Source organism: Aegilops tauschii, chromosome 1 (assembly GCF_002575655.3).
Source record: "Aegilops tauschii subsp. strangulata cultivar AL8/78 chromosome 1, Aet v6.0, whole genome shotgun sequence".
Taxonomy (NCBI): Eukaryota; Viridiplantae; Streptophyta; class Magnoliopsida; order Poales; family Poaceae; genus Aegilops; species Aegilops tauschii.
In genome coordinates this window covers 133,525,511-133,536,689 of record NC_053035.3, presented here as the reverse complement: position 1 = coordinate 133,536,689, position 11,179 = coordinate 133,525,511, and the positions used below count along the sequence as shown (strand labels likewise).

At 52.7% G+C, this 11,179-nt stretch overlaps 1 protein-coding gene across 1 annotated transcript; it reads left to right on the top strand.

Moving 5' to 3' along the window:
• The first annotated feature begins 8,976 nt into the window (after positions 1-8,976).
• Positions 8,977-10,674, top strand: LOC109741835 (uncharacterized). The gene has a single exon (XM_020300914.4). The coding sequence runs from the start codon at positions 9,135-9,137 to the stop codon at positions 10,446-10,448; it is 1,314 nt and encodes a 437-aa protein (XP_020156503.1). The 5' UTR covers positions 8,977-9,134; the 3' UTR covers positions 10,449-10,674.
• Positions 10,675-11,179: the final 505 nt, after the last annotated feature.

Here is an 11,179-nt window from a genome sequence, read left to right as displayed (position 1 = left end):
ATATGAAGCACTCGAAGATCCGGATTGGCTTAATGCCATGCATGAAGAACTCAACAACTTCGAGTACAACAAGGTGTGGAGATTAGTGCCAAGGCCAACAGGGAACCACAATGTCATTGGAACCAAGTGGATATTCAAGAACAAGCAAGATGCTCATGGGACCATCATCCGCAACAAGGCACGACTGGTGGCACAAGGCTACTCCCAAGTCGAGGGTATCGACTACGGTGAAACCGTTGCTCGCGTTGCTCGCCTTGAATCTATTCGTTTGTTGATTGCTTATGCTTCTCATCACAACTTTAAGTTGCAACAAATGGATGTGAAGAGTGCTTTTCTTAATGGTCCTATTAATGAGTTGGTTTATGTCAAGCAACCCCCCGGGTTCGAGGACCCCTACTTTCCCGATCATGTGTATCAACTCGATAAGGCACTCTATGGCCTTAAACAAGCCCCATGTGCGTGGTATGACCACCTTACCGAGTTGTTACAAGATCGTGGGTTTGAATTTGGGCTAATCAACCCCACTCTTTTTACTAAGCAGGTCAAAGGGGGGCTGTTTGTGTGCCAACTATATGTTGATGACATTATCTTTGGTTCCCCTAACAAAGCTTTCAATGAGGAATTTGCCGCACTCATGACCTCAAAGTTCAAGATGTCTTCCATGGGAGAGTTGAAGTTCTTTCTCGGTTTCGAAGTAAAGCAAAGAAGAGAAGGAACCTTCATCAACCAAGCCAAATACACTCAAGACATGCTCAAGAGATTCAAGCTAAGTGATGTCAAGCCGGCGTCCACTCCAATGCCCACCAAGTGCCAACTTGACATCGATCCCAATGGTAAAGCGGTGGATCAAAAGGTATATCGCTCCATGATTGGTTCCTTACTTTACCTTTGTGCATCTAGACCGGATATCATGTTGAGTGTGGGAATTTGTGCACGGTTTCAAGCCGCACCTAAGGAAAGCCACTTTGTGGCGGTCAAGCGAATCTTTCGATATTTGGCTCATACCCCAAACTTTGGCTTATGGTACCCAAGAGGAGCAAACTTCAAGCTTGTAGGGTATTCGGACTCCGATTGGGCGGGAGACAAAGTGGATAGGAAGTCCACTTCTGGAGGGTGCCAATTCCTTGGTTGCTCTTTGGTAAGTTGGTCTTCTAAAAAGCAAAGTTGTGTGTCTCTCTCGTCCACCGAAGCGGAGTATGTGGCGGCTGACAGTTGTTGTGCACAACTCTTATGGATGAGGCAAACTTTAAAGGATTACGGTGTCATTTGTGACAAAGTTCCTCTTTGGTGTGACAATGAAAGTGCCATCAAGATTTCTCTCAACCCGGTGCAACACTTCAAGACGAAGCATATTGAGATTCGGTATCACTTCATCCGGGATCATATTAGGCGAGGGGAGATCGAGCTCAACTATGTCAAAACTCATGATAACCTTGCAGATATTTTCACAAAGCCGTTGGATGAAGCAAGATTTCGCGAGTTAAGGCATGAGCTAAATATCATTGATTCAAGCAATGTTGCTTGAACACTTGCACTCCCCACCACACTCAACGTGTTATCTTGTTTAGGTGTAGGCATGGACATAGGGGGAGTGTTGTTCTCTCAATGAACTCTCCCTCCCTTTATTTTGCATAAATTGATCAACTCTTTCACATTAGCCATTTTTTATGGTACTTGTGCTTCAAAGACGAGTTTTGGTCATGGGCCCAAGGATAATTCTTCGTGGTGCCATACCAATTGACTCAAACATAGGTGGCTCCGGCCACCGCCCTCTCCTTGGAGAGGTTGTGTCTTGTGGTTGGTCCTCGTTGTCTCTTGCCTTTCTTTCTCTCTGTCGTGTCTTAGTCTCCTTTTCTTGCCGTTTGTTTTTTCGTTCCTTTTTGAGCCAAGCCTTCTTGTCTAGTAGTTGCATCTTGCTGGGCGGTACTACCGCTGGTGGTGCGCGGTACTACCGCTTATGTTGACAAGCGGTACTACCGCCCACCCGAGCGGTACTACCGTTGGGGGGCGGGACGAGGGGGTTATGTCGGGGCAGGGGGAGGTTTCTCCTCTCCCATACCCTTTCGCACCGCCCCCTCGTTCCTCTTCCTCTCTCCAGCGTCGCCTCACCGCGGGAGGGCTCCGGCGGGCCGCCGTCTCCGGGCCATCCCTCTCCATTCCCTTTGGTGGAGTCGATCCCCACCTCATCCTCTTGCCATGGATGCCGGTATTGCCCTCGTTCCTCCCCTCTTTTTGTCTAGTTCTCAGATCTAGCGTCCTGGGGGCAATAGTGGTTGCATCTCTCGATTTTTGGCTAAATCTCGGCTTGAGTAGTTTGGAGAAGGCGTCTAGACTGTGTGGATTAAGTTTTGGTAGGAGTATTTTTGAATTTGGCAGTCCGGTAGTGCCGGATCTGACCACGGCAGTAGAAACCGCCGTTTCCCAGTCTTGAGCGGTACTACCGCTCCCACTGGAGCGGTACTACCACTTGTGTGGTACTACCGCCTTTGGCCAGCGGTACTACCGCTGCTTGCCCGATTCCATCATTTTCCTACCACTGTTTGATCCATGTTGTTTTGTTTGGAGGCTTATGCTCTTTCTTTCGTGTTGGTTCTTTTGTTCGTGTGTTTGGTTCCAGGTGATGAATATCCTGAGCAGCAAGTCCGCCGTGTCAACCTCGGACGTGCAACATCAAAGCGCTACCACACCTCTGAGTCAGTAGGTGCTTCCTCAAGTGCGCCACCTCCGCCTCAACTCCAGAAGAAACCTGCCAACAGGCCGAAGCCAAGGGGCAATACTGTGATTGAGTTGACTGCCAAGGAGTTCTGGGAAAGGCGTCGCCGCAACCCCTATGCGGAATCCCAAGAACCCAATTTGGTCAACCACCCGTTCTGGAACCGCTTTCAGTTTGCCATTTACTTTGATGTGATCAAGGCCAAGAAGAATCTCTATGTTGATGTTCGTTCCATCGACACGGATGCCATGGAAAAGGATCCTGAGTACTTTGGTGGAGCTCTTCAGATGTGTTCTCAGCTGAACATTCTCAGAATCATGCAATTCAACAAGGACTTTGATGCAGATTTGGTGGCTCAATTCTATGGTACTGTCCATCTTGTAACTGATGAAGAAAGGACTCTAACCTGGATGACAAATGGCAAGTTGCTGTCTGTCAAGTGGAAGGCCTTCATGGAGTTACTTGAGGTGGAAGATCACGGGCTTGAGACTCCTGTCGGTTTTCGCCCTCACCGCAATGCCAACTCCACTCACAAGCAAGCCCTCTGGCCCTATTGCACTGTGAAGGTTAACCCTGTGACTAAGAAGGATACCTATGAGTTGTCTACCTTTCTGGACATCCTTCATCATGTCTTTCGCGAGACCCTCTTCCCTCGCATCGGGAATCTGGATATGGTCCACTCCTATCTCGTGGATATGCTTCTCTTTTGCCAGCATGAGAAGGAAGCAAACACTGGCGAGTCCCTGGACATTTCTCATGTTATGTGGTCTGAACTTCTTACTGCCGTTTCTGAGCGCAAGTGCCCGATCTATGGTCCGTTCATCATGCTGCTCATTGAGAAGGCCTGGGCACGTGTCTATCCCAAGGTGATGCTGGAAACTGGAGAATTGGTTTCTCATGAGATCAAGCGTCTGAGGAAGAAGGACAATTGGGGCACCCCAGCCACTAAATCCGGGGGTCCATCTACTGCTGCTGACATGGAGACCGAGGACGGGGCTGAGGCTGATGATGACGATGAGGACTATGAGCCTTCTGGGACAGAGCCCTCTTGGGCAAAGAAGCTCAAGTGCAAGATGAAGAAGCTCTTCTGCATGGAGTCTCATGGTCAGTACATGACTCATGTGGCTGAGAAGAAGGCCAGGGGGCATCACAAGGAGCTCATGCGTCAGCTGGGTGCGACCGTTGTCAGTGGGTCTGAGGGCCAGATCACTGAGCAAGAGGAGTGGATTCAGCAACACTGTCCGTGGACCGATTCCGACACCGAGCAGTTTCCGACTGAGGATGGCAATGTAGATGACCCTGCCAGGATGTGATGAGAGAGCTCCTCAGTTTGCTTTCACCTGGAGCCGTAGTGTCTCTCTTTGCCCTTTTGGTGTCTCGATGCCAAAGGGGGAGAGAGCTTAGGGATTTGTGCTTTATGGTGTCGTCGTTTCCCGTCGTTTCTTTGTAGTGTCGTCGTTTCCCGTCGTTTCTTTGTAGTGTCGTTGTGTTTTCTCGCCATTTGCTTTGTTTGGTTTTGTGCCAGTGAGACCTAAGTTCCAGACATATGGTGTAAGACATATGCTACCTTATCTTTATCTATGTCTTTCTAGTACCTTGGTATCTTATGAGTTGCTTGTCTATCCTGTTATATTACCTGCTCTCATGTATCCTATGCTTAGGTTGTTGGACTATAGAATATAGGGGGAGTGTTGATCCTAATGTCTGTGTCTTACATTCCAAAGGCACTACTAACCAGGTGCACACATTCACGGGGAGCCCGTCTATATTTTGTAGTTCTAAGTATCTTTACTTTCATGATATATCCTTGTGCAAATCCCTGGTTGTCATCAATCCACCAAAAAGGGGAGATTGTTAAGGCATATCTCTCTAGATGTAGTTTTGGTGATTGATGACAACATGTTTGCGGACTAATCGTGTGCTTTGAGCATTTCAGAGATTCATCCTTTGGCACGAGACGATTTCTTTCCCTTCGGAGTGTCATTCAAGACGGTGTAGCTCTTTCGCTTCTTTTTTGGTGGACTAGTTTCATAGGAGTCACCGTACTATCAAGAGGGGGTCCGTTTTGGTAAGGCTAGGGTGGAATCAACACGTACACATCCTTTTCACACCCTCTGAGCCTTTCCGCTTCAATGGAGATCTCTTTCCCCTTTCTTTGGGCTTCGTCTGGTCCCAGCGGTAGTACCGCGGTACCCAGCGATAGTACCGCTTCGCAGCGGTAGTACCGCCGGTGGGTCCTCCGCCGTAGTACCGCTGCAGTACCAGGCCCCTACCGCGTCGACTCGAGGGGTCGTTTCTCGTGTCGGATTGTGCGGTACTTTGCAGCGGCAGTAGAGCGGCAGTGCTGCTCATGAGCGGTAGTACCGCCCTACCACCGCGGCAGTACCGCTCGGGTCCGTCTCTCTCCTGCCCTCCATTCTTCACGGTAGTACCGCCTGGGGGAGCGGTAGTACCGACGTGCTCAGCGGTAGTGCCGCTGCCTCCTGTGGTAGTACCGCCCTCTGCGGGGCTGTTTAGGGGGGTGACGGTTGGATTGTTCCCCCCACTATATAAGGGGGTCTTCTTCCCCAAAGTTGACCCACCTCTTCCCCCAAAAGCTCCATTGTTGCTCCAAGCTCCATTTTCGCCCGATCTCTCTCCCTAGCCAATCAAACTTGTTGATTTGCTCGGGATTGGTTGAGAAGGCCCCAATCTACACTTCCACCAAGAGAAATTTGATTCCCCCCACTAATCCCTAGCGGATCTTGTTACTCTTGGGTGTTTGAGCACCCTAGACGGTTGAGGTCACCACGGAGCCATAGTCCATTGTGGTGAAGCTTTGTGGTGTCGTTGGGAGCCTCCAATTAAGTTGTGGAGATTTCCCCAACCTTGTTTGTAAAGGTCCGGTCGCCGCCTTCAAGGGCACCAATAGGGGAATCACGACATCTCGCATTGTGTGAGGGCGTGAGGAGAATACGGTGGCACTAGTGGCTTCTTGGGGAGCATTGTGCCTCCGCACCGCTCCAACGGAGACGTACTTCCCCTTAAAAGGAAGGAACTTCGGTAACACATCCTCGTCTTCACCGGCTCCACTCTTGGTTATCTCGTCCCTTTACTTTTGCAAGCCTACTTGTGTTAAATCCCTTGCTTGCTTGTGTGCTTGTTGTCATTGCATCATATAGGTTGCTCACTTAGTTGCATATCTAGACAACCTACTTCGATGCAAAGTTTAAATTGGTAAAGAAAAGCTAAAAATTGTTAGTTGTCTATTCACCCCCCCTCTAGTCAACTATATCGATCCTTTCACACATCCTTATCATTGTAATATCAGGAACCCTAGTGGCTTGTCTTGTGTATTATTCGTATCATTCATTCATGTTTGTCATCATCCCCATCATGATGTATGTTGTTTCCATGTGTGAGTAGACCTCTAGTTCTCGGGGATATGGATGAACCTTGGTATGTGTATATGATTTGGATCGCTATTTTCGATATGAGATCCTCTATTGAATGCTTAGTTTAATAACTTCGTGAATGTTGTGAAGGGGCCCTACTCAGCATTATTGCCTTATGGCCATGAAGTATATCACTATCGTTGTAAAGGGGTAGGATGTGAAGGTAATTCCTGGTGACAGCAAAAACCTTTACGCTTAACATTTGTAATTGATAGGGGAATTATGGAGAACCCTTAGAGAGGCCGTGTCCACGGGATAAACCCTTAATTATCATAGTTGTAACCCTCTGAGGGTGGCATGCGTGGCATGAAGTCTGCTTCGAGTAGAATGTGTTATGTACCCGGCTCCGCCCAGCATAATTGTCAAGAATGACTCAAGTATCATTACCATACTATGCCCACTCATAGGTTGCGTTAGAAACATACCAGCGGGGATTCCGGACTCCCTAAACACCTTAGTCCTTTGTTATTTCATCAGTCACTTCAGCTATTGTTTCCTTATTGCTTTTATGCTATTTACTCTAAATCTTGTTTCACAACTTCATTGTAATTTACTTCCGCCCTCACTTTGTTTGGAGTATACAATATTTGCAGACACAAATCTACAATTCCTTACAAGACGCAAATGTATGATTCCCGTGCTTCCTATGGGATCGATACTCTTACTTCAAAATGGCTACAACTAAACCTTGTGCACTTCCAGGTTATCATGGACATACTGACCTGACGCCGAAAGTACCTCTTTGAAAAAATGGGTGGTGTACGAAAATAGTTGCGCATCAACCTCTCATGCGCCTCAACCTGTTCTCTCCGGATGAACACACGTCCAAACACGGAACCGCCGTGCTTAGGCTTCTTCCTCTTGTGCGTCGCCACTAGCATAACAGTTTACTCATCCGACGAGGAATCTTCCATGAAAGAGGAGTCGCACGAGCTCATCTACAATGCGGAAATCACCGTCAAACAACATCTTCATGCCCGATAAAAACCCCTCCAAGTTTGCACAATTTTATACCTTGTGGAAATTTGCTCGAACATGTTGCGGGCGAGGTGGAAGCAACCGCCCGCTGGCGGGTCGGAGCCGGGGAGGCGGCTGCAGACTGCAAATGGCGGGTGGGTGGCGGCTGTAGACGGCTTCTGGAGGGCTGCGTGGCTACCGAAGGACTCAGCTCGCGGCGACGCATCGACAAAGGCAACAACCGAGAAACCGTCGGCTCAGCCGGTTGCGGTGGTTGCGCCACAACCCCTTTTAGCTCCGGCGGCTGGCAACTGCTACAAGAAGGTGTCCGAGATCTTCTACAACCATTACGGCCGCCCGAGCTCCGACGAATTTGTACATCGGCGCGCAGTCGCCAGGCGGGCGAAATCAAACCGGCGTCCGCTATGGTGGCTATGATGGAGGACATTGGCGGTGGGGGTGCGTCGAGGTCAGGGACGTGCAAAGGAGCGACCATTTTCGTGCAAAAATCACCTGCGGAGGGCGGGGGAGGGGAAGGGTGGGACGGGCGGAAATGAAATGAATGCCGGTTTGGCGTTGGCGTGCGACCAGCCGTTTTACATCACTTGAAGGAGGTAATGTATTTTTTTACATCTACATCATCTATTAGACTGGCGCTTTTAGCCCTTAAAAATATAAAAAGTAGTTATTTAGAGCAACTCCAATGGGGCGACCCATTTCATTCGCTCATGTTCGTTTGGGTCTGCACGAACAAAAAGACTGCCCAACGCAGAGACCTATTTCCATTTTGCGTCCGCTTTGTGTCCGTGTGGACCCATTTTGTCTCAAATTTGGGACACATTTGGGTCGGCGGCGGACACAAAGAGGAGGCCTGAGCTGGGCGCGAGATGCTGCGGGGGGGGGGGGGGGGGGCGTGAGCTGCTGCGGGCGCGCAGCGCGAGGGGCGTGCGGGGCGCGGCCGGGCGAGAGCTGCTGCGGCCCCGGCGAGCTGCTGCAGGGGCGGGGCTTGAGCTTGCGGCAGCACGAGGTGGCATCGGCTCAGCACGGGGAGAGACGCAGGGCGGGCGCGGCGAGCTGTGGGCGCGGCGAGCAACGCCGGTAGGAGCAGCACCGAGCAAACGACGCCCCAGCCTCTGACCCCGATACATCACGGAGGCACTCTCCCCTCCGGCGCTCGTCCCCGCAGGTGACACTTGTCCAGACCGCGCCTCGCCGCACCCAGCGGGCGACGCTCCTCCCGGCCACGCCCGCGTCGCGCGCAGGAGCTCATCCCTCTCCCCTCCGGCGCTCGTCTCCGCAGGCGACGCTCGTCCAGGCCGCGCCTCGCGATGCCCAGCAGGCGACGCTTGTCCCGGCCGCGCCCGGCCGCCGGCCTCGCCTCGCGCCTGCGCCGGGCCTATGTCGCTGCAGCCGTCGGCCGTCTAGCCGCTGCCAACCCCGCTGCCTGCTACATGTTCGACGAAATGCCAGAATGGACATGGCAAAAATGCGTCAGGCCATCCGTTGGGCGCATATGCAGACCCAAATCAAGAAGCGGACGCGGCTACCCGTTTGGTCGATCCAAATAGACAAAAAATAGACGAAATGCATGTCCGTTTGGGTCAGGCCCGTCAGAGTTGCTCCTATGGGTCTACATTATTTATTGAAGATGCTTTAAGGAGGCTCCTTCCCCTCTCCACCACCCCTTCACTCGCGAGTCGGTGCAGGGCAAGACTGGTTCGCACCACGTGGCACTCTCGCGGACATCAGTTCAAGTATGAGCAAGAAAGTTGGCACCACGGGAGATTTGGAGTTTTGCACACCTACACCCATCAATCCCAGTTAAAGTTGTCGTTGATTATAAGAGCATTAAGCAACACGAGAAGAAAAGAAACAAATCATTCAATCAACCAGCTGGTGCATGGACTTCCCCCAACAATCTCGCTAGATTCGGGGATCGCGCACTGGACACAATACTCTCCCCCCCTCACTCTATCTACGCACGCGAAAATCTCTCACACTCTCACAGTACCAAACCAGGCTCAAGAAGCATGGAGCAGCCACACTTCAATCCTCTCGCGATGCTACGTCTACGTACTGTAGCCGTGGCCGCCGCCTTGTTGCTGCTGCTGTCCTCCCCCGCCCCGACCTCCCAGCTCAGCCTCGGCGCCACATTTGGCGTTTGGATCAATGGCGCCGCGCCGCCACCGCCTCCTCCCGGCTCCGCCTCGCTGGGGCCCTCCTCGACGCAGATCCAAGGCGGCGGGCAAGAATACACGGCGCTGCAGGAGCTGAAGGCAGCCATCTTTGAGGACCCCCGCGGCGCGCTGTCGTCCTGGCAGGGGCCAAATGTCTGCGCCTACAAGGGCGTCTACTGCTCCGCGCCGCCCGCTGGCGCGGCGGCGGCGGGCGCGGTGGTCGCCGGCATTGACCTCAACCATGCGAGCCTCAAGGGCACGCTCCCGGCCGCCCTCTCCCTCCTCTCCCACCTCACGTTCCTCCACCTTAACAGCAACCGCCTCGCCGGCGCCGTTCCGGACACGCTCGGGGACCTGCAGTACCTCACCGAACTGGACCTGAGCAACAACCTGTTCTCCGGGCCCTTCCCCGCGGCCACATTGCTTATACCGTCGCTGGTCTACCTCGACCTGCGGTTCAACGGCTTCTCCGGCGAGCTCCCTGACGAGGTCTTCGCCAAGAACCTGGACGCGCTCTTCCTCAACAACAACCAGTTCGACGGCCAGATCCCGGAGACGTTGTGGTCCTCACCGGCGACGGTGATCACCCTGGCGAACAACCGCCTGACGGGGCCCGTCCCAACGGCTTATGGCTACGGCGGCAGGGTCCGTGAGTTGCTGTTCCTCAACAACAAGCTGACCGGCTGCGTCCCGGAGGCCCTGGGGTTCCTGCCTTACATCGAGGTGCTTGACCTCAGCAACAACCTGCTGTCGGGCCACCTGCCGAGCACGCTGTCGTGCCTCTCCGGCATCGAGGTGCTCAACATCGCGCACAACCAGTTCACCGGCGAGCTGCCGGAGCTGGTGTGCGACCTGAGGCGGATCACGAACCTATCGGTCTCCTTCAACTTCTTTTCCGGGATCAGCCAGGATTGCGACCGGCTGGCGGGACGGAGCGTCTTCGACTTTGCGGGCAACTGCGTCCCGGGGCGGGGCATGCAACGGCCGCAGCCCGAGTGCGACGACGCGCCGGGGGACGTCGGGCTCAGCTGCCTGCGCATCCCGGGGTCGCGCCCTGTTGCGTGCGCCGAGGCCGCGGTGTCCATCGGCATCGGCGTCACCTTCGGTGGTGGGCTGCCGTTTGGGATGTCAGGCGGCGGCGCCGGTGTCACGGTCACCGTCCCCTGATCGTACGAAGCGGGCCGGGCATGTACTTTTTTGGGGTTAATTAATTAGCCTTCTTTCTTGGCAGAGCGCCTGGATCATTACGTGATGGTGGTATAATCGGTTAGTTTTTGGCTGGTTAATCCGCCCTGACATACAATTTTTGCATGCCTAAATTAACCATGCAGGGGGTAAGCGCATGTACTAGAGTTTTTTCTAAACCCGTAGTAATCTAAACCTAATATTTCAATGCCTGAGCACCAAGTAATTCAGCTTCTAGAAACCACAATGTTTGTTAGTTTAGTTCAAAAAACACCGAGCTGCCAAAGCGCAACAGGGTGAACCCGTGATGCTTTTGCTCAGTGACGAGACTGGCGCCCGATTGTGATGTGCTCGCGGGCCTGCTTACTTTTGAGCTGGAAGAGGAGGGATTTCACAATGAGTTAAGACTGGAATTAATGGCTCCTCCATGAATGCAAAGCTGGTGGATGCAACCACCCGCAGCAGGGAGATGGGCCATGGCCGGCCGTGGAGGGTGCTCGGATGTCGGGCCACGTGACGTGCTGCCCTTCTCTTTCTCGTGCCCTCGTACGCGTACTCGTAGTAAAAAACGGATCAGCTGTGAGCTGTTTGGCTTCGCAATTCACGCCAGCAGCACGTATTCCGCTGTTTGTGCGCGCTTTGGGTTCTGTTCGGAAACGCCCGCTTGATTTGACACCCTTCACCGCGCCCACTGTTAGGTTGTAATGCGAGTA